General features: G+C 37.8%; 2 protein-coding genes across 4 annotated transcripts in view; one reads left to right on the top strand and one right to left on the bottom strand.

Annotated features, from left to right (window-relative positions):
* LOC127425906 (large subunit GTPase 1 homolog) overlaps positions 1-24,127 on the bottom strand; it is a 110,223-nt gene that overhangs the window by 7,094 nt on the left and 79,002 nt on the right. Inside the window, exons 1-7 of one of the 3 annotated variants that reach the window (XM_051672212.1) lie at positions 12,254-12,386; positions 8,782-8,908; positions 8,552-8,672; positions 4,427-4,513; positions 4,257-4,343; positions 4,104-4,164; positions 3,833-4,009 (exon numbers count right to left, since the gene is read on the bottom strand). In XM_051672212.1, coding sequence (XP_051528172.1) covers positions 3,833-4,009; positions 4,104-4,164; positions 4,257-4,343; positions 4,427-4,513; positions 8,552-8,672; positions 8,782-8,833 — 585 coding nt within the window. In that variant the 5' untranslated portion in view covers positions 8,834-8,908; positions 12,254-12,386. Of the gene's footprint in view, positions 1-3,832; positions 4,010-4,103; positions 4,165-4,256; positions 4,344-4,426; positions 4,514-8,551; positions 8,673-8,781; positions 8,909-9,221; positions 9,395-12,253; positions 12,387-24,127 lie in introns of those variants that run through there. The other 2 variants (XM_051672210.1, XM_051672211.1) reach the window with 2 other exon arrangements.
* fam43a (family with sequence similarity 43 member A) lies at positions 12,490-14,145 on the top strand. Its single transcript, XM_051672237.1, has one exon. The coding sequence runs from the start codon at positions 12,498-12,500 to the stop codon at positions 13,545-13,547; it is 1,050 nt and encodes a 349-aa protein (XP_051528197.1). The 5' UTR covers positions 12,490-12,497; the 3' UTR covers positions 13,548-14,145.

Below are 24,127 nucleotides of genomic sequence, written 5' to 3'. Positions count from 1 at the left end.
ACTATCGGGGTTAATGCACAAATAGTTGAAGTCAGAAGTTTGCATACACTTAGTTTGAAGTCATTAAAACTCATTTTTTAACCACTCCACAGATTTCATATTAGCAAACTATAGTTTTGGCAAGTCGTTTAGGACATCTACTTTGTGCATGACACGAGTAATTTTTCCAACAATTGTTTACAGACAGATTGTTTCACTTTTAATTGACTATAACACAATTCCAGTGGGTCAGAAGTTTACATACACTAAGTTAACTGTGCCTTTAAGCAGCTTGGAAAATTCCAGAAAATGATGTCAAGCCTTTAGGCAATTAGCCAATTAGCTTCTGATAGGAGGTGTACTGAATTGGAGGTGTACCTGTGGATGTATTTTAAGGCCTACCTTCAAACTCAGTGCCTCTTTGCTTGATATCATGGGAAAATCAAAAGAAATCAGCCAAGACCTCAGAAAAATAACTGTGGACCTCCACAAGTCTGGTTCATACTTGGGAGCAATTACCAAACACATGAAGGTACCATGTTCATCTGTACAAACAATAGTACGCAAGTATAAACACCATGGGACCACACAGCCATCCTACCGCTCAGGAAGGAGACGCATTCTGTCTCCTAGAGATGAACGTAGTTTTGTGTGAAAAGTGCAAATCAATCCCAGAACAACAGCAAAGGACCTTGTGAAGATGCTGTAGGAAACAGATAGACAAGTATCTATATCCACAGTAAAACGAGTCCTATAGCGACATAACCTGAAAGGCTGCTCAGCAAGGAAGAAGCCACTGCTCCAAAACCGCCATAAAAAAGCCAGACTACAGTTTGCAAGTGCACATGGGCAGTGGTGGAGCCAGGCGGTGATACAGTGACACCTGGGACAGAGAGGTGCGGCAACCTTGGTGTGTGCACGTTAAGACTCCTGTGTGTTGCGGTTGTACAGAGACAGTTCCACCTCTAAAAACTAAATTGTGCCCGAGACAAAAAAAATGACCAAAGAGGCAGTTGCGAGTGGGGTGGCCAGGCTTCGGTCCATGGTGGCCACGGCCACCCCTGGCCACCCCCTAGCTCCTCCACTGCACATGGGGACAAAGATCTTACTTTCTGGAGAAATGCCCTCTGGTCTGATGAAACAATAAATGAACTGTTTGGCCATAATGACCATCATTATGTTTGGAGGAAAAAGGGTGAGGCTTGCAAGCCGAAGAACACCATCCCAACCGTGAAGCATGGAGGTGGCAGCATCATGTAATGGGGGTGCTTTGCTGCAGGAGGGACTGGTGCACTTCCCAAATAGATGGCATCATGAGGAAGGAAAATTATGTGGATATATTGAAGCAACATCTCAAGACATCAGCCAGAAAGTTAAAGCTCGGTCACAAATAGGTCTTCCAAATGGACAATGACCCCAAGCATACCTCCAAAGTTGTGGCAAAATGGCTTAAGGACAACAAAGTCAAGGTGTTGGAGTGGTCATCCCAAAGCCCTGACCTCAATCCGATAGAACATTTGTGGGCAGAACTGAAAAAGCATGTGCGAGCAAGGAGGCCTACAAACCTGACTCAGTTACACCAGTTCTGTCTGGAGGAATGGGACAAAATTCCAGCAACTTATTGTGAGAAGCTTGTGGAAGACTACAATCTACAATCAAACATCTACAGTATTTATTAAAGTTCATTACTTATGTTCATACTATACCCAAGGTACCTCGACTGGACGTCACTCCAAAAATCTAACATAAACATCCATTTGTTTTTGTACAAATGACCCTGCGTTATTAACACTACTAACAAGCTTTTCCTTGAACTAGACCAAACCGAATTATATGTGCCGTCATGCCACTTTTTGCTTTATCACATTGTTTAAAAAAGCTGGCAAATATCTTCGTTCGATCTGTATGAGTGGTGCTAATTAACAGGATGTGCAAAAACTACAAAAATTCATTCACTTTTTTAACCCATTTGAATATTAGATACATATTCTCCAGCTATCGCAAACATAGTTGCATTTTGTTTCAAATTTCATATAGACTGTGTTTAATATGTACAGTTTTACTATTAGCTATGTAGCAGATATTAAAATTCATCTTCAATTACTTGAATAAAAAGCATTCGAATGTAAAGTTAATTCTTACATATTGTGGTATCTCGTCTCATTATCTACGTGTGTACCAACGCAGAGTACAAGCACAGGACAGCGCCGGTTACAGCTACATATGCACAATAGTGCCCAACCGATATATCGGTCCGCCGATATTAACCTTTCACCGATATATCGGTATCGGTGTATATTTTACCGATATGAAAACTTTTTTTCAGAACATATAATGCAGAAAACAATGCTTTAGATTGGTGTCATAGCGTAGTTTGTCCAGCAGAGCGTGCTCCAACTGCATTGTTTATAGAGCTGAACTGACGGTGGTTCTGCAGACAGGGCGGAGTTAAACGGTGTGGATTTAAGCGATCTCTTCTCGTTAAATTGCTAACTAGTTTGTGAAATACATACTGGAAAGTTAATAAAAAATTACCCTATCATTTTATATAACTAATATAACATTAACCCTGTCAATCATGTCACTCATGTTTATCACATCTGTTTGCTGTTAGCCAGCTATAGTTTGTCAGTGCAGTCAGTAATGATTGAAAGGTAAACATCAGAGCATCTTTTTGCAGCTCAGCAGACAACGGTGCGGTGGTGGATTGTGTCTGCTGAGTGTTGATTTCACACTTCGCTGTTGCCTAGTTGGTGAGACACAATGCTGGAAAGTAAATAAAGTCCATCTTTTACTTTTACATGAGCACATTGATGTCATTAATTGAGTCTGCTTTTTTATCCCATCAGTTACTCCTGGTCAGAGGCTGCCGTATATATTTAGTTTATATGTAGGGTTACGTCCTACATAAATTTAATGGTGCAATGTTCAAATATTTAGCAGAGCGTAAATTGTGACTTAGTGCCCATTTACGCCACAACTAGGCTAAGTTGTAACGTATGTATAGCTGGTGCAACCGGCCCCTGATGTTTATTTAGCTATTTATTTTAGTTTTATTTATTCTTTATTTTAATGGTCAGCATTTTACTGATACTAAACACAGTACTGATTTTTATTTTAATTATTTTATTTATTCTTTATTTTAATGGTCAGTATTTGACTGATACTAAACATACAGTACTGATTTTTATTTTATTTTAATTATTCTTTATTTTAATGGTCAGTATTTGACTGATACTAAACATACAGTACTGATTTTTATTTTATTTTAATTATTTTATTTATTCTTTATTTTAATGGTCAGTATTTGACTGATACTAAACATACAGTACTGATTTTTATTTATTCTTTATTTTAATGGTCAGCATTTGACTGATACTAAATGGTACTGATGTTTATTAACCTATTTATTGTATTTTTATTTATTCTTTATTTTCTCAGTGTTCGTTTCTAGAATTTGTTGACAATTTATAATAATAAATGTCAAATGTTCTTTGATAAAAATATTTGTTTAAGAAAGCAGCTTTCCGAGTACCTTTGCATAGTCATATCGGTGCACAATCGGTGCATAATCCACATAGAAAAGGTCTGTTTTCATTCCAGCTCAAAAATTAACTATATCGGTCACCATAACGGTAATCGGTGGATTTCCCCTCTCTAGAATCGGTATCGGTCGGGGTCTAATGCACAAAATGTGACACGCTCCATCATTTGACTCAGATGTAGCTTTTTGGAGAAACGTGATTTTAATTTAAGCATTCAAATGTTGTCACATGATATAACCCTTGTAAAGTACTTTCTCTGAACACAAACAATGAAATGGCATTAATTGCAGCCCAGGTCCGTGTCTTACCTTCTCCTCTGCCTCAAGTCGCTGTGCCTCGGCCAAAGCGGACCAGAACACTGCTCTGATGCCCTCCTTCTGGAAGTATCGGGCCCAATCTCGCCTCTGTTCTCTAGTGAGCAGGTCCGCTTTGTTCAGCAGAAGCATGTTTACTTTATGAGCAGAGACTTCTTGCACATAATTCTCCTGATGGAGACGAGAGTTGAAGTGTGCAGGAAGATAGGAAGAGGAAGCATGGTTTGGAGTTTACATATTTTGAGAAAATGTCTCAATTTCTTACCAGATCTGGACTGCGAAAGAGCAGCGGGTTTCTGGCATCGACGATTTGAACCACGACATCACTGAGAAAAACAGAACCTCAATGAACTGTCATATCACAATGTCGTTTATTAAAAAAAGGGCCACAACAGAAAAGACGCAAACCATTTGTTACCTCCTCTCAATAACTCGCCACAGCTGCCTCCAGAAATCCAGATTCCTCTCAAAGGGGGTAAGAATGAACTTCTGCTCCTCCTCCAACCTACAACAGAAAGTTTGATTGTTGGCAATCGGTAAGAGAATATGATTGGCCATTCATCTACACTGAAGCTCTACAACATTCACCGAGCCAGTTCTCTTCTCCATACGAGGAAACTGTCCCTCTCGGCTTGCTGTAGGACATCAGGACTCGTGTGCGCATCCCAAGGAGGCCTGTGTTGATCAAACAGAAGAACAGCAATTATTCCATGACTTACAGGACTGCTGTGCCCTATCACTCTATACCCTAATGTTGTCATTACTGGAATAATCAAGTTGTACTCGAAATGTCAAGTTTTGTGCTCATAACTCAAATATCTGTTCCTTGAAGATTTTAAGTGTTAATAATTCAAACTACGGAGTACAATACTGAGGCTATGGGGAACACTCATAATGCCTTACACTTTATTAAATTATCAGGGTTCCCACTCTTTCCATGGCACAATTTTCCAGGACATTTTATGTGCGCAACGGGTGTAATATTTATACAAAAACACACGAGAGATCATGATGTATATTGAGGTTATTGGATTGTTTTGTTTTTTTCGTGTTCAACAGTTTAATTGTATTTAAATATATAGTGTCTAAACAAATTAATTCAATAAAACTTTAATCAAATGAAAACAGAATTATTTTAATTTTTCAACATAACATTGCGTTATTTTTTATCTACTGAAATGCTGAAAATATATTTTTGTCAAATGAAATGCTGCACCTACAGAACATCACAAATGAGAAATTGCTTTAATACATTATTATGATCACTATTTAATAACAGTAAACATTACATTACTAAACAGTAATATATATATATATATATTCCCATTTCATGTCCATTTAAAATGAGCTTTTATTTTGGCATTTCTGTGTTTTTGACGGTAGTTTCCCACCTCTGGATAAGCAGTTCGCTACATGGCCCCCTGTGATTATTAAACCCTAAAAAGCTGTGATTTGATTAAATAAATATATATATAATCTGTATGTGCTGTGAGCTTCAGAACGCTCTGCTTCACACATTCATTTTGAAGTGTGCAGCACACGCAGGTTATATAGATTTACGATAAAATCGCAGCTTTTTGTGGTTTAATAATCACACAGGAATATATCGCAATTTTTATTTGATTAATTGTGCATTCAAACGTGAATTTTCATCCCAAATATGTCAAACTCCGTGTCATTCCGTGTTCTATACTGTAGCTAATGCCATTTTTATGACTGGATTCTGTGCTTCGCATCGCGGAAATCATAGGGCCGCGGTAACCGCGGTATAAGCGGATCTTTGAATTATTGCATATTAATTCATATCGCGTTGGGAGCTGGTGGGGCAACTAAATTAAGCACTGACTAAGATACAAACTAACAAGTCCCAAACTAAGCCCTTAAAGTTAAGTGAGACCTTACGCACAGCTGGTGTAACCCTAATCAGATGAGCAGGGGATGTACCTGACAGAGCATCGTTCATGACAGTCAACGGTTGATGATATTTCACAACGCGCAGCCGCAGACAGTGACAAAACGATTAAAATGTGTATTTGACACCTATCCCGAGTCCCGATCACTACCAAAACCTTGTTAGCGACAGTCAAACAGTTTTATTATACTCAAATATTTTCCAGGACATTTAGGTATTTTTCATTGCATTGCAAAATTCCAGGTTTTCCAGATTTTTCATGATGTGTGGGAACCCTGATTATATTTCCTTGGACAAAAGGAACATATGTGAGCACTTAAATAGTTGTTATTAAGAATTTGTAGAGGTATATCTATTTTGTAGTATTATTTATGTTGTTTTGTTGCAAATACAGTAGTTGTTTGGTGTGATTTCACCATTAGAGTGATCTGTGTCTCCTTTGGTCAAGTTGGACCCTGTTAACACTATTCCAGTTCTACGGAGCCCCTTAGAGGACAGGGCGGGAATTTTGTTTTTCTGAAATAGTTTTGCGAGCCCTCGCAATACATTTACCATGGTTTTACTACAGAAACCATATTTTAAACCATGATATTCGCAGTGAAACCATAATAATAATACAGGAAAATGAAAACTATGGTAATAAAATGACTAATTTTGTGGTTATTATGGTTTTACTTTACAAATATTATAGTTTAATTATGGTTACGGTAGTTAAACGTGGCTTTACTACAGTAGTAACCATGATAGTTCCTTTTTTACTCTGCAGAAAACATGGTTTTACTATAGTAATATTGTAGTAACCATGACTGTTGAAGGCTAACCATGTTTAATCTTGTGATTACATAAGACACTTTATTGTCATTGTATACAAAACAATGGAATTTAGTGTGGCCACCCTCAGAAAACAACAGTAGACATATTACACAATATACATACATACACACACACACACAGTTGTGCTCAAAAGTTTACACACCCTTGAATGTTTGGCCTTGTTACAGACACACAAGGTGACACACACAGGTTTAAATGGCAATTAAAGGTTAATTTCCCACACCTGCGGCTTTTTAAATTGCAATTAGTGTCTGTGTATAAATAGTCAATGAGTTTGTTAGCTCTCACGTGGATGCACTGAGCAGGTTAGATACTGAGCCATGGGGAACAGAAAAGAACTGTCAAAAGACCTGCGTAACAAGGTAATGGAACTTTATAAAGATGGAAAAGGATATAAAAAGATATCCAAAGCCTTGAAAATGCCAGTCAGTACTGTTCAATCACTTATTAAGAAGTGGAAAATTCAGGGATCTCTTGATACCAAGCCAAGGTCAGGTAGACCAAGAAAGATTTCAGCCACAACTGCCAGAAGAATTGTTCAGGATACAAAGAAAAACCCACAGGTAACCTCAGGAGAAATACAGGCTGCTCTGGAAAAAGACGGTGTGGTTGTTTCAAGGAGCACAATACGACAATATGCCCGACAACACCTTGACACGCCTCACAGCTTCTGGCACACTGTAATTTGGAGTGACGAGACCAAAATAGAGGTTTATGATCACAACCATAAGTGCTATGTTTGGAGAGGGGTCAACAAGTATTTTGCTCCTTGAAACAACCACACTGTATTTCTCCTGAGGTTACCTGTGGGGTTTTCTTTGTATCCTGAACAATTCTTCTGGCAGTTGTGGCTGAAATCTTTCTTGGTCTACCTGACCTTGGCTTGGTATCAAGAGATCCCCGAATTTTCCACTTCTTAATAAGTGATTGAACAGTACTGACTGGCATTTTCAAGGCTTTGGATATCTTTTTATATCCTTTTCCATCTTTATAAAGTTCCATTACCTTGTTACGCAGGTCTTCTGACAGTTCTTTTCTGCTCCCCATGGCTCAGTATCTAGCCTGCTCAGTGCATCCACGTGAGAGCTAACAAACTCATTGACTATTTATACACAGACACTAATTGCAATTTAAAAAGCCACAGGTGTGGGAAATTAACCTTTAATTGCCATTTAAACCTGTGTGTGTCAGCTTGTGTGTCTGTAACAAGACCAAACATTCAAGGGTATGTAAACTTTTGATCAGGGTCATTTGGGTGATTTCTGTATCATTAAGGAGCCAAACAACTATGTGATAATAAATGGCTTCATATGATCACTATCCTTAAATAAAACACAGTTTTTTTGCATGATCAGTCATATTTTCAAAATCAATGCCAAAATTTCACAATTTCTGCCAGGGTGTGCAAACTTTTGAGCACAACTGTGTATACATACACACACACACACACACACACACACATACATAAAACATAAAACTTACCAGTTTTCGTTTTCCTGTATGATTTCTATGGTTTTACATCAAATATTAAGGTTAAAATATGGTTACTGTAGTAAAACCATAGTAAATGTTTTGTGAGGGCATGTGCTCCGTACAGTTCATGCATGTGTACAGGTGTCTAAGCATTTCTGTGCAGAAATACATTTATTTAATGACTGAATCAGTTATAATCTTCATTATTTCAGTTGTGTTACTGTACAACCTAAATTATAGTCCATTCACAACAACATTTAAATAGCAAAGCCGAGTTAAGTCTACTAGTTACCTCAACTTAAACAGTTCATTTTATATGAACACCAAGTTAAGTGAACTTAATTACAGTAGTTCTGGAGACGCTATTACTCTGAATTGAGGGAACGAGTCAGTCTGTACGAACAGTATTATGTTTTTCGGTGTAGAGCAAATATTAGGCAAAAACAAATTTAGTAAAGTTTCCTGTTTTTACATGTGATTGCACAGTAACATGCCTTCGGGGGATTCGTAGGAGCTGTTTGTTATCCTCATGAAGTTTCTTCATCCGTTTGGACTCCTCAGCGGAAAGCAATCCAGTCCTCGTTTCAGCTGGGACAAACTGTATGTTCATCTTCTCTGCAAAAACAATAACACGCACTATTGTTACAATACACAGACATGATCTTACAGTAGAAATGAGCCCCAGAAATAATCCTCAGAGGATGATCATGACATCAAGATCTACCTGCAATAAATTCTGTTCCAGCAAGTTCAGCCGTGGCCAGAAAGTCGTCCATAGAGCTCTGCTCAGTGACAGACTGCAGATTGAGTCGACCCCAGTCATAACCATCATTCAGCTCACTGGTGTGGAGCTAAAACACATAAGATCATTAATATACAGATCACTTCATTTACATCCACTGGATCCAGCTGAAACTGATCCAAAAAAAAAAAAAAAAAAAAAAAACATCTCAGGATGTCAATACATAATTCACAAACTTACATTTGTTTTATTTCAAAGATGCATATAATAATAATAATAATAATAAGGAATGAGTCTGGTAATGTGTACATTTTTTGCTCTCCAGAGCACTTATATTTTTAAATAGTGAATAAGACAAGTTATGCACCTCATTCTACAATGTTCTGATAAAACACTCTATATGAGATGAAAAACACTTCTACCCATGTGTCATTCCTCCTGTATCCGCGTCCAGCGTTTAATCTCTCCTTTATTAAAGATCTTCCTAACCCTGAGCCCTTCTTCTTTCCCATATCTGATGTGTTGACACGGTTATAGAGTCACAGAAAAGAGTTTCATGTGCTGTTGATCGACTTGTGTCACGTGTTTATTGTGGCAGAGGAAGGAAGTCGCACGGAAGAATCCATTGTGAAGAACCTGTTTGTCACTGCAACAAAACTCTCGATTATAACTGTTGTGATAAGTGTCTATGGAGCACATATGCTTATATTTTTAAACATATCTGAAACTGACTGATAACTGATAATACAGCCAAAAAACATCAATCGTCGCCACTCTTTTGGTTTGTTCCAGTGTGTCTCGCTAAAATATGTCCGAGGAAATATCAAAGACTGCACTTAGAATAGTTCCGGATTTGAGCATGCTCAGAGGAACTCTTCTACATCGTTGAGCCAGAGATCCTCTATTTAATATTTAAAAACTCCGCTGAGAGCGTAACGGTCAACTAGCGTGTTACGACAGTAAGTCGCCGTTTGCGGTTACCATACAAATGAATGTGGAGAGCCGTAAACCAACAACTACCTGTCGCAAGATTTTACGAGTCTGCTCTTTTAAAACAGCAATTTTATCGTTGTATACTCATATACAGTTAATTCCAAATGGATTGTTTAGTGTAAAATATGTTGACAATTAGTGAACAGGCGGTGAGTTCATTAAAAGATTGGCTGTTTCCTCATAAAAGCAGTTTATTCAGCGTAATGAGCATCTCCAACATAGACATCCATTACAAACCAAACGGCCTCTTGTCTCCTCACCAGTGTACTGATCGTGGACTGCCGCGTTATGCTTTTTTAGGCTAAACTTGTAGACTGTTTATAAAAGAGCTCTGGTTGAGTCTACAAGTTATTTTATTTTAATTTTTATTAATGCAAAAAATAAATAAATAAATAAATAAATAAACTACATGCATGAAATTGTAACAGTAAGTACAGAACATCAAAGGCAAATAAAATAAAATAAAATAAAAAGCCAGAAAGTTATATGAGGTGACACTTTAAAAGTTATTTTTGACATTTCAAATATTTTTTTGTTTTTTTATGACCCTCACAGACGTCACATAAGAATCATAATCCGCCAAAAAATAGAGTAGAGGATTCTTACGAAGACATTTGCATTTATGTATAAAGCATTTCCCAAGAATAATGAATACGTTTACAATGTACTGCATTTGAGAGTTTGAGTTGTAAAGGTTAGCATAGTAATGCATAGAGATGCATCAGTGTGCTGAATAAACTGCTTTTGTGAGGAAACATCTCATCACTTAATGAACTGACCGCCTGTTAATTAATCTTCAGTGTTTTACACTAAACAATATTTACAACGATAAACACGAAAACATTTGCGACAGGTAGGTGTCAGTTTACCGCTCTCTCCGTTCATTTGTATGGTAACCGCAAACGGTGACTTACTGTCGTAACACACTAGTTGATCGTTAAGATTTCATTATGGTAGAAAATCTCTAAACAAATATTGACAGACAATTCCCCGCCAAATAAAAATAAAAATCAGAATTTATTTATTTATTTATTCACATTTATTCACAAGGCAAATTAAGCCATACAGGTTTTCGGAAATCTGACTGTGACAGTTGTATTTCCCTTAATTTAATAATAACCAGATAAAAGTTTTAATTCATCCATCTCTATGCACTGTTCTCATTCCCGCACTTCGTGTCATCTCTCAGCTTCTCTTACATTGTTGGCATGTCACTCACCAGTAGAGGACAGCACATTACAAGTTTAAAGGAATATTCCGGGTTCAATACAAGCAAAGACTGTTTAGCCCGAGACGGAGCACTTGTATTATAATGACAGGGAGAAATTGGAACGCCCAAAATGGCAGATTTAGAAAAGCAAGTCCCGCCTTACAGTTAAAAGAGCCAATCACCTTTTAGATACAGACATAGCCTGTCAATCAACTCGAAAACGCGCATGCGCATTAGCTGGATCAGCCTGAAAAATATAATGTTTTAGCGTAATCTGAGGTAAATTAGCATAATTTACGATACCATTGTTATCAGACTTTACTGCTGATTTGAAATATGTTCTTTGGTCTAATCTTGACCAACCATTTTGAAGATGTCTGTCTTTCCCCATTCAAGTAGATAGAAGCTACACTGTTATGCCGCTTGTCTCCATTGAAAATAGCTGCCCAGAGCTTTCCACAAAAAGCCATTGAGTGGACTGACTTGCTAAATGAGACTTTGATGCAAGTTATTTAAACCGGGAGCATTTGTAGCATAATGTTTATTAACATAAAAAAATAATTTCGTGTTGCCTTTTTGTAAATAAATAAATAAATGAATAAATAAAGCTAAAGGTTACAGTGAGGCACTTAATGGAAGTCAATTGGGCCAATTTTTGGAGGATTTAAAAAGGCAGAAATGTGAAGCTTATAATTTTATAAAAGCACTTACATTAATTCTTATGTTAAATCTTGTGTATTTATTAGCTTTAAAGTTTAAATTGTCACTTCAATCGTCGTTTTCACAGTTGTTTTAGGGTTTACAGCGTTATAGCAACTAAGTTAGTAAGTGATTTTATTACAGTAAAATCATGTTAACACACATATTGTTTATGTCTTGTGTCTATTCTTTTGAAACAGTGAGTATTTTAATGTTTACAGATTGACCCCATTGACTTCCATTGTAAGTGTCTCACTGGAACACACATTTGTGCTTTTTTAAAGAAAAGGAGGGACGAGTCGAAATAATGTTTTTTTGGTAATCAACATTGACACAAATGCTGTCAATTGAGATTAACTTGTATTGAACCCGGAATATTCCTTTAAGATTTCCTTATAACCCTTTACAACTCTATGCTTCCCCAAACTTACCTACATAATAATAATTAAAGAAGATATTAATATACAGTAATTATTTAAATAATGATGACTGTAAGGTAAAGAAACGAGAAAGACATCAATATACTGCTCAAAAAAATTAAAACAAGCTAACCTGAGCCCTTCTTGGTACATTCTGGACTCCCCCTCTGAGAGGTTGAGTTGGTTCAGTCCGGTATATAAGTCACTGCTGAACACCTGGACAGTCCAGTGTTGTTTTGAGACGCGTCGGAAATTATTAACTTAGCATCCTTAAAGTTGTCTTAAACAAGCTGATAGATGACTACAAACTGTTTCGGTGTAGAATTTAGATGTCATAGTGTATATTTAATAGCCGCGATTTCTTCAACGCGACCATTATGTTGCCTTGGAAGAAGAACAAGTTTGAGCTGATAGAGGAAGAGAAGCTGCCGTCCAAGCAGAAGGGTTATGCCGTCAGTCTCAACTACTCGGCGCTCACTTCGTTCGCCAAATCCTGCCCGGAGAGCGCGCTCAACCGAGTCGGCAGCATGTTCAAATCCAAGAGGAAAAAGGTGAGAATCACCAGCGAGGACCCCACGTACACGGTCCTGTACCTGGGCAACGCCACCACCATCCAGTCCAAGGGGGAGGGATGCACGGACGTGGCCGTCAGCAAGATCTGGGGCAAGAGCGAGATGGGCAAGAACGGCACCAAGATGAAACTCACCATCAGCTCGCACGGTATCCGGATGGTGCACGTGGACGAGAAGGCAAAGCGACCGGGACATTTGTATTTATTGCACCGAATCACATACTGCGTCGCAGACCCGCGGCTCCCCAAGATCTTCGCCTGGGTCTACCGGCACGAGATGAAGCACAAGGCGGTGATGCTGCGCTGCCACGCCGTGCTGGTGTCCAAGCCGGAGAAGGCGAAGGCCATGGCGCTGCTCCTGTACCAGACCTCGGCGACAGCTCTGGCGGAGTTCAAGCGGCTCAAGAGAAGGGACGACGCCAGGCACCAGCAGCAGCAGCTGATCGGGGAGCAGACGATCCCTCTGGTGCCCCTGAGGAAGCTGCTCAACGGACAGTGCTGCTACAAGCCGCCGGTGGAGCGCAGCAGGAGCGCACCCAAACTGGGCTCCATCACGGAGGACTCGGTCGGAGAGGAAGAGGAGGAGAAAGCGACGCACTTCGAGTGCGAGGATATTCTGGACACGGACGACGACTGCGTGGCCAACGGCAAGCAGCAACAACAACTGTGCCAGATTATCAACGATTTGGGCTGCATGAGTATCGGGAACGACGTGCAGACGCTGAAGGCTGACCTGAGGGTGACTCGCCTGCTGTCCGGGGAGAGCACTGGCAGCGAGTCCTCCATAGACAGCAACCAAGAGCCTGTGTGTGTCCCCAATGGCATACTGGATGGAAAAATGCAGGAGGTCGGCTGACTTGCCTTTAATAAACTCGTTTCATGTAGCCGGACACTTGGATTCAAAGGCAGACTGCTGCTTACCCAGACAGCACCCTTCATAGTTAGGCAGCTCACTGATTAGGAAAACCCCAAAATGCTGTCTAGGATGGCATGAAGGCCATGGAGTAGATTATTTAATCCACCAGAGCTGCAATAAGACGCTTAAAGTCTCTGAAAGAGGTTTTAGGAAAGATCTTGTTTACCTCAAGGAAATGCTTTTAAATAAGAAACACAACAGTCCTAAATATATATGTAACTCATTTCCCTTTCTCTCTTTCATTCTTATGGAAGAACTGTCTAAATCTACTGAATGTGTTACAAAGCTTTCCTTTTATGTTCCGTTTGTATGTTTTTGATTTTGCACTAGGGTGAAATTCAGACAAGTATTACGTTATTATTTATGTGCATAACATTATTTTCCTATGAATGTTTATACAGACATGTTTAATCTTTGCTGTGCAAAAGAGAAAATATCCTGATGTACAGAGATGTATATAATGTGTAAACAAAATGCATTATTTTTTAAAGAATGTGGTTGTTTGTTTCTGTAAACACCAATAAAAATGTCAAACGTATATCAATGGTAAAAGTTCATTTGTGGTCAAATGAAATACAGTGTTTAAGGTACTGAACGGTGTTCGCTGAACTAGTCTGAAAATGTATGCATTATTATGACATTGTGCAAATGGTACATTTATTATCTGTCTGTACATATATAACACACACCTGCCTTTAATAACATAGTCATAGACTCTCACAATGTCCTTTAACATACAAACATACATGAGGTTTCTGGAAAGCATGGTTACAGTCACCATGTTTGTATGGCGATCCCTATGGTATCTCACAATAGCAGGCATGTTTCTCATTGCTACTGGAGCTGCACATTCCCTGCGGAGAGCAATAGTGGCACAAACTAGAGGTAATTAGAAAGATATATCGGTTTTACCGATTAATTGGCACAGATATTGGCTTTTTGGAACTATCGGTTATCGGCAAAAATATACGCAGATATTTGCCAATCGTTTTAATTATTTAACTATCCTGAAGGATTCTACGGTAAATCAGCATTAAAAATAAAAACAATCATATGGGGATTTGCTGTATCTTTCATCATTAACTATGTTTCCATGCAAGGATTTTTTGTGCGGGAAAAGTTTTAGCGCATCAAAATAAAGCTGATGGAAATGTTCACAAGTGTCGACAATATTTTTCCGTTTAACTCTAGCGCATAAACTCTATGTCGATACTCCAAATGCCTTGAAAAAATGGTTTAGAAACACTTTTTTGTTGAGAAAATTGGCATTAATGCAAAAATGTAGTGTCACACGACAGAATTTACCCAATCATTAGCCTGTGTTAATCATGACGACAAGGTATACGTCCTTGAAAGCCAATTTATTGTACGTGATTATTGATTGATCTTAACGGCATACCTGCACAGATCCGATGCTGCAAACACATCTGCGTCATGACACTTCCAGGAGTGCCAGCACAAATATTTCGTATCATGCACCGGTCATCGACAAGTGCAAGGAGAACAAATGAATGGCCACTGTTTGTGATTAATTTAATCGCGGTAGACATCCGTTTATTTATTAAAGTTGCTTTTCCACACCATTCAGAATAATAGACGGCAGTCATGGAATAAGCCCACAATACAAAAAACATAATTTCTGTGCACAAAGATGTTTTAAATTAAAAATAAATACACAATACTAGAAGAAAAGCATCAGTGTGCTTTTCTGGAACACTAACATATAACCCAATTATATAAAATTATTGTTCATACTTTTGAAAAAATGCCGGCAAAATTCTCCGTATTAAATTAGGCTAAATAAATTACCAAATTAATGAAGCATTAAATAAAATAATTAATTACCAAATGAAAATAATTATATTTTTAGGCATATATATGCCTTTTCTTTACACAAACTTAAATTAGCTATACCCTGTTCTGTAGATGAATAAAGTCGGCTGAATGACATTTTCTACACTTCAAGACTATAAACTATCAGAACTATTTGCCCAATGAGTTCACTTTCAGAAAACAAGATTTTGAACATTATAAAACATTTAAATATTTTAAATCTAACCCTCTTTACCTCGGATCGCATTTGCTGAGCTTCTTCAGAAAATGTAAATTGCATTATGACGCTAAAATTAATTTTAGATGATAATCAAGTTCAGTTGGTCGTTAAAAGTTGCTGGACAAATATACGGGACATAATGCAGTTGTGATGGCGATGCTTTAGATTAGATGATTGTTCAAAATAGCATATTGAATATCAGGAATGTATCATATGTAAACCCTGATATTACACCGCATCAGTGTTTCTTTAATAGCTGTGCACACATCATATACACATCGATGTATGGTCTTTATACTAAGACTGAAAGTTTCCCCCACTACTTGGTGCAGTTTGCCAGCTTGAACAGGGCCATGACGATTCGCTTTCGGGTCGGAACCGGTGGCAACCTGCGATAGGTGCAACATCAGGACCAATATTACAGTCCTATCAGAAGAACAACTGTTCCTTTTGATTGCAATTCCTCATCTTCTGATTGCATTTATTTGTGAAATTAAAATGACAGTAAGCTGTCTAATTTCAATGAATTGTCTCAATACTCTCCCCATTTTACAAAGACTTTGGGGGGTAATTAGGGACATCTGAGAGGCGAAAGGTACACAATTAGCGATAAACACATTTCTGTATGGAAACGGCTTAAGGGCAGATTTATTTTGTGATAAACCAAAACTTGTGCGACAAAGTGTTTTTTTAGGCATGACGTCATCACGCACACCATTTTTATCGATAAAAGGCCATTTGAATGGAAACAGGCAGAAGACGGCAAATTTCCCAAACATTTTTTTTTTTACGCATTTTCACTTTGTCGATAACAAAATAGCACAAAAAGTGGATGGAAACTATGAATCCATATTTTTATCCTCACTCCACTGCATATTTTGATTAGATTATCAAGTGTTCTAAATTGAAGAGAAATGTGATTACATGGGAACGCATGTCCCCGTCAGCACAGACATTGTGTCTCCAACTTCATGTCTTGTGATGGGTTTATATGCAAAACACATCTGGTGAATATGTAGGCTATAAAAGGTTGGTAAATACTTAAATATAGAGCATTGTAATGGAGCCAAAATAAGAGTCTCTGGTGTGTTTCGGGTTTTAGTTAAATGTCCTATATTATGCACCGAATATTCTTTTTTTTAAATTATTTTAAAGAATAAACTACATCTGCGATTTTTTTTATTTTGGACTCTTGTAGTGTCTATGTCTGTGCTCGCTGTAGTAAGGAAAGCCTTAAGAAAATGTTTGAACATTCTATAAATTGGTCTTTAAAAACTATGGGCCGATTAATCGGCTATCGGCCTTTCCCACCACCTTAGTTATCAGTTTTGGCAAAATCCGCTCTCGGTCGACCTCTAGCACAAACTATACCCAGTGTAAACTTAAAATGAGAGGAGTTCTCTAACAAGTGCATGGCACAATTATGATGCAGAATAGATCAATCAATATAATTTTTAATAAGGTTTGCTATGCCAAACTTATTTCTAAACCAATGAACTCTCACTGAGTTAAATCAAGGTAAAATAATAAAACGACTCTTTTCAGTTTCACATTTAGCAGTTTAGAAAGTTCTCTCGACATTCATTCTGAAAGCTCTTATATGCATACATGTGACAGAATACTTGGATCACACACTATGTTGCTGCTCAGAACAATGAACGGATGTGCTAAAATGAGCCTCTGTATGATATAATTAGCCTATGATTTACTGTTACAGTTGTGCTGTTGCTTCTCTTAAAGACCTTATTCATTACACAATCTTATTTCATTCTTAAAATATTCAGAAAAATGCAGAACAGTAAACAGATATAGGCTAACAAATTCCATGAAGACTGATTCACTCTCATCCATGTTTCATAAAAATCCATTTTGAATATGACAGTCTATTAGAAAACTTTCAAGTGTCTAATTGATTTAATGGATCATGTGTGAAACTGAATGAAAGAAAACACGTCACTGAAGTATCTCACAGTGATAGTAAATAAATAGCAAGAGGAACATGCTAAAATTGTGGATGTGCTTTCACTAAGGGAATTCAGCGGGGAGGAGCTTTGAGTTCCTGAGTTAGTCAAGTGTTATTTTTGGAGAGGTGATGGTGTTGCCTCAATGCAGTTTTTCTGCTGAGACAGGTTTGGAAAGCAGTATGTATTTAAATAGTGCATGCTGTTGTTTGAAGCCACAGGTATGCACTACGCAACATTTTTCACAAGTGCCTAAACCTTTTGCACAGTATTGTATATTATGCAGCGATATTGGACAAAAGCGTCTGCCAAAAAAAATAAATGCATAAATGATATTAAATTCTTTGGCTGATACCGATTTAGGCTGATAACGATTCCGATATTTTGCAACTTACCTTATTTTGTCACCAGATCTCTGTTTTACTTAGGAATGTTTCAAAAAAATATACAAAGAGTATATTTCACTGTTCTAAATAATTTCCATTGAACATGGATTGGATCTGTTGAACACATGATAGATACAAAAAGATACAAAAAATGACTAAATATGATAACATGAGGATTGAAATGAAATGTTTTTTATTTTGTACTTCTAAAACATTTTTGAACTTCTGTTTTTGCATTTTAATACAACAGAACTCACATTTTACATGTATGTATGTATGATAGAATATTACAAATTTATACTATGCATATGTTGGGCAATTCCACGGAAATGTCAATCACATCATGGAAAAACAAAAAGTTTAAACCAAAGGAACAAAACCCCTTTTAAATTCTGCATTATAGTGGTATAATAGATAAAGTCATCCAGACCACTAGAGGGCGCCGCTTTCTCACGCAGTGCTGAGTGAAGAAGGCCATATTGTGATTTCAATCTTAATTCAATCAATCATGCAACATTAATGGATATGTTTAAAAGCGTTTTGGATGGTTTCTCTCATCATGTAGTCTATGGGAACGTCACATCCATTTATGGTATTTCTTCTGTATTAATGTGACATTTTATTTATTTTAAATTTTTCCCCTTTCACCCAATTTGGAATGCCCAATTCCCAGTGCGCTTTTAAGTCCTCGTGGCTGCATCTTATCACGTGGCTTGTTGAGCACGTTGCCACGGAGACATAGCGTGTGTGGAGGCTTCACGCCATCCACCGCGGCAACCACGCTCAACTCACCACGTGCCCCACCGAGAGCGAACCACATTATAGCGACCACGAGGAGGTTACCCCATGTGACTCTACCCACCCTAGCAACCGGGCCAATTTGGTTGCTTAGGAGACCTGGCTGGAGTCACTCAGCACACCCTGGATTCAAACTCTCGAACTAGTGAACTCCAGGGGTGGTAATTAATGTGACATTTAAATTCACAGAGTTTTTACAAAGTGTGTTACTAATTAATTATAAATAAACCATCGATTTTCATATCAGCATTTTAATGCTTATTACCAATTTGCCGATGGTTTTAATTTGGTCAATAATTGGCTGATAAATATCGGCAGCCGATACATGGGTGCATCCCTACTATATATACAGTATATATACATACACACAAATTAAGAACAAATACAATTACATAAACTAAATGAACAATAATTCAGCATAAGTTTCACACTTCACAAAAAAATGTGACTGAGGAGAAATCAAGGGTGTTTTAGATAGATACAATAATTATTACTAACATTTTTGTAAATTGTTGAGAAATAATAGATATTCCTCCCACAATCTCATCTGAAAGAGAAATAAAATTGCCTTCTGTCTGTCAAATTTCAAGTACACCACTGAGGGCTCCAAATATTACTGTCATTCTGAAAATAAAGGCGAGAGTGCAAACAATTGTTATCTTACTTTTCTTAGCGTGGGTGTTTTCAAAATACACATTCACAGTCACCGAGTTTGTCTTTCACATCCTGTTTTTGTCATGCCCACCTTTCCATGAGTCAGTGGCATCATCCCAGAGAGCTCATGAAATGTAAATGCACTAAACGAGCGTCTCTCCCCCCCCCCCCCAAGTAAGCATTACATTTCTGTGTGGCTATTTTAATCCTTGCAGACAGGAAATGGAATAATAACAGGGAAACAGGAAGACAAAGACATCTGCACACTCCGATTGGGAGATTTCATGGAAACGCTGCTCTCCGAGGACTCATATTTCATTTTCACTTGGCCAGCATGTTTATGCATTTTGCTGGAAACAACATGATACCTGTTTAGTCCTGTGCGTTTCAAAGACCTGATCATTTTCACTGTCTCTGTGTTAACACCCAAATATGATCAATTTGATCAATGCAGCATGTCTAAAATACATTTATTCAAATGACTAATAAAACATGCGCTTGGTTCATGCATTTAACAATCATGCAGCGCTCTCACTATACCATAAATAACATAAATGTCAACGTTAACTTTGACATTTTGCACAAAATCTTACGTGACACAGCTTATGACTATCTTACATCAGCTTATTTTTAAAAAACACTGACAAGTGAAGTGAACCAACAATCATTGGTCGACTATTTAAGGGATCTACCACCAGAAATATAAATGTTACCAAGGTTTGTAGCCAAAGGTTTACAGAATAGAAACTCGTTTTTATATACTGTATATATATATATATATATATATATATATATATATATATATATATATTAGGTCCTATTTTTAAATAAAGTGTTAATAGAGAAGAGAAAAGAGCAAAGCCACTCTCAAAAATAAACCACATCCAGACAGCATCACGCCATCCGCTCATGGTTTATTTTCCTACACTTAATGTTAGCATCTTATTTTTACCACTGTGTATTTACTCAGTCACACTACACAAACACACATATACACAAACATCAGCTGATAACTTCCTCAGAACCATGACAAGAACATTTCGAAGATACACTGATGAATTGTGTGACCAACAAAAATCCTGACTTCACAAAGTAGAAATAAAACACAAATAAACATGAACTTCAGCTGTAACGAGTGGGTGCTGAACTGGATCACTTGATGTTTCCACCACTGATAGTGTCATTAACTGTGGGGGTTTGACGGGGAGTTCCGTCTCTTTAAACTGGATGTGTTGGTGGTTTGTAAGAGTTTGAACTCAGTAAACGCAGGTGGGAGGCTGTTTGATGAAAAAAGACTGATGGAAATCTTTGCATTACCCATCAAAGACCAAGTTATGGGGTTTGGGGTTTTTGTTTAACGGTCTCAGCACTATGTAGAGTATGAGGCGTGTGGTGTAAACATGCTCGATTCAAAGCCCACAGAATTCATTTCAAAGCTGATCACCTTGTAGAGCAGATCTGAAGGCTCATTGTCATACAAGACTTTCAGAGATTCACCACAAGCATCAGTGTCTGATCTGCAGCAGATGAAGCTGTAGGTTTGATATAAAGGAATATAAACACAACTTTCTGTCATCCGTGAGATGTTTGTGTTGAGCAGGAGAGAACGGACAAGGAAAGTCATTCAAGATTCAAAACATGCCTACAATGTTTAAAGAGGAATTATAGTTCTTAAACTGCCTTTATGTTATTAATAATTACATAATTAGTTTACCATATCGATGGTGATTTCTAAAGCAAACATCAATGTTTGTACTATTGCTCATACTTTGGGGATCTGAACAGACCTCTAACCATAAGCATTAAACACACTGTAAATAAGTGATCAGACGATTTTCTCATGGCGGATGATAAAACATTGAAAGACGGACTTGAGTCATATCAAGAGAGTAGAATCAAACAGAGAGGGTGCGCTCTGTTGATTAGGGCCAGTAAACATTGCAACATGCTAAAAACAAGGGATGCACCAATATGACATTTTTTGGCTGGTACGATATTATTTTTAACAAAAACACATTGATATTTGATGACAATTCCGATATTTTCCAATTTACCTGATTTTGTACTTCTAAAGCATTGTCGCACTTCTGTATTTGCAGTTTAAAACGAAGCCTTTTAAGGTTTAGTAATCGCACAAGGTCATATTGTGATTTCGATCTTAATTCAGTCAATCATGCAACATTAATGGATATGATACCGATGTCTCAGATGTCAAAGTCTGCTGGTTTCAAAGCGTTTTGGATGGTTTCTCTCATCATGTAGTCTATAGGATAGTGCCGCTTTCACAACTGTCATGCCGTTATGGCAGTTTTTCCACATTAACGTGAGAACAAAGTGTGTTTTACAAAGTTACTAATTAATTAAAAATAAACCATCATGGGGCCTGGGAAGCTCAGTGGTAAAAGACGCTGGCTACCACCCCTGGAGTTCACTAGTTCGCTAGTTCGAATCTCAGGGCGTGCTGAGTGACTCCAGCCAGGTCTCCTAAGCAACCAAATTGGCCCGGTTGCTAGGGAGGGTAGAGTCACATGGGGTAACCTCCTTGTGGTCGCTATAATGTGGTTCGTTCTCGGTGGGGCGCGTGGTGAGTTGAGCGTGGATGCCGCGGTGGATGGTGTGAAGCCTTCATGGTAACGTGCTCAACAAGCCACGTAATAAGATGCGCGGGTTGATGGTCTCAGACGCGGAGGCCACTGGGATTCATCCTCCGCCACCCGGATTGTGGCAAATCACTACGCAACCACGAGGACTTAAAAAGCACACTGGGAATTGGGCATTCCAAATTGGGCTTTTTCATACTTATTACAGATATGTCAATGGTTTAAATTTGGTCAATAATTGGCCGATAAATATTGGCAGCTGATACATTGGTGCATCCTTACTAAAAAACCATTCAGAACATGTTAGCAACCACACAGCAATGCTTTGGAAACCAATCACATTTGTGGGTTGAGCAAATTTCTGGATAGTCAATAAAATCTCCTGACTATTAGTTTTTAGGTTTTGCTCTTGAGCAAAACAATTATCCCAGGCGGGTATCGTCCATATGGGCAGGTAGGGCAGAGCCCCGCTTAAATATTCATCCACTTGAAAACATAGATCCATACTATAAATGGCCAATAATGTAATTTGTTTGCCCGTAAATGTGTTCAAAATGCTGACATGTGTATTTAAAAGCAGGCCTAGTATACGTTTGTATCCTATTTAAGTGGTAAAGTATCTGAAAGCTCCGTTACACAGTGTTTGATACAGATATACAAGCATGTGGGGCAGAGAGTCTGCTGTCCTCCCGAACTCCACAGCGCCCCTCAGATTTCCCAATGGAAATATGTGGTCAAATATGGTACTGCAACAAGCCCTTATTGAGACCCATTGGGGCAGAAATAAATCTGCCCATAAATGTAGTGCCAAACCAAAGGTAACTTTAGTATTAGTGCATGCCAGCAGTGTGACAGACCGTGAACGCAAGCACTATCGATTGACGTCAGCGTGTCGTTTCTATTGCAAATTCAAGACAAATTGACCATCAAACAACTTGGTCCTGAATTCTTGATTCTTGTCTGAACAGCATAAAGCCAGTATGCAACCGGTTTGTCCCTTTATATAATGCCAGTGTGTCTGTGATCTCTGCTGCATGGGAACACAGCCTGTGCAATATTAGCACTACTGTATGTAGAATTTCAAGTAAGACGTGTCACTGGACTGGAACTGTCTGTGCTAAAGGTTCAATTACGTGCACAAAAACAATAACACATGTTTGTTAATGACATATGATTATGGATGTTGGATTGAAAGACAAGTCTTGATACTGCTCACAACTATAAACAATTTATGACCCACTCAGTGTCTGTCTGCCCAGTAAATGGAGTGAATCCGTACAGTACAAAATAAAAGGAAAATTCCAGGTTCAAAACAAGTTAATCTCAATCGACAGCATTTGTGTCATAATGTTGATTACCACAAAAATTAATTTCGACTCGTTCCTCCTTTTCTTTAATAAAAGCACAAATGTGTGTTCCAGTGAGACACTTACAATGGAAGTCAATGGGGTCAATTTTTGGAAGGTTTAAAGACAGAAATGTGAAGTTTATAATTTTATAAAAGCACTTACATTAATTCTTCTGTTAAAACTCGTGTATTATTTGAGCTGTAAAGTTGCTTATATAGTCATTTTAGGGTTTACGCCGTTACATCGTCATGGCAACGAAGTTATAAAATAGTCTATAACTTCACACAGATGCGGTTAGTAAGTGATTTTATGACAGTAAAATCATGTTAGCACACATATTGTTTATGTCTTGTGTCTATACTTTTGAAATAGTGAGTATTTTAATGTTTACAGATTGACCCCATTGACTTCCATTGTAAGTGTCTCTTACTGGAACACACATTTGTGCTTTTATTAAAGAAAAGGTGGAACGAGTCGAAATAAAATTTTTGTGGTAATCAACATTATGACATAAATGCTGTCGACTGAGATGAACTCGTATTGAACCCGGAATATTCCTATAAAGCTCAAATGTGTCATTTCTGGCATCATCAAACTGAATTAATGTTTTTTAAACAGTTTTTTATTTTATTTTATTAACTTCCCCCCAAACACATGCCATTGGTTGAGCTACAAATGACTTAAGTTGGAGGAAGAATTTTATTTTTTTTATTTTGTTT

Source organism: Myxocyprinus asiaticus, chromosome 35, assembly GCF_019703515.2.
Source record: "Myxocyprinus asiaticus isolate MX2 ecotype Aquarium Trade chromosome 35, UBuf_Myxa_2, whole genome shotgun sequence".
NCBI classification, from domain to species: Eukaryota; Metazoa; Chordata; class Actinopteri; order Cypriniformes; family Catostomidae; genus Myxocyprinus; species Myxocyprinus asiaticus.
This window is presented reverse-complemented; position numbering and strand designations above follow the sequence as displayed.

Bases quoted from the DNA above. Each gene is read 5' to 3' on its own strand.
- fam43a (XM_051672237.1), top strand. From the start codon at position 12,498: ATGTTGCCTTGGAAGAAGAACAAGTTTGAGCTGATAGAGGAAGAGAAG.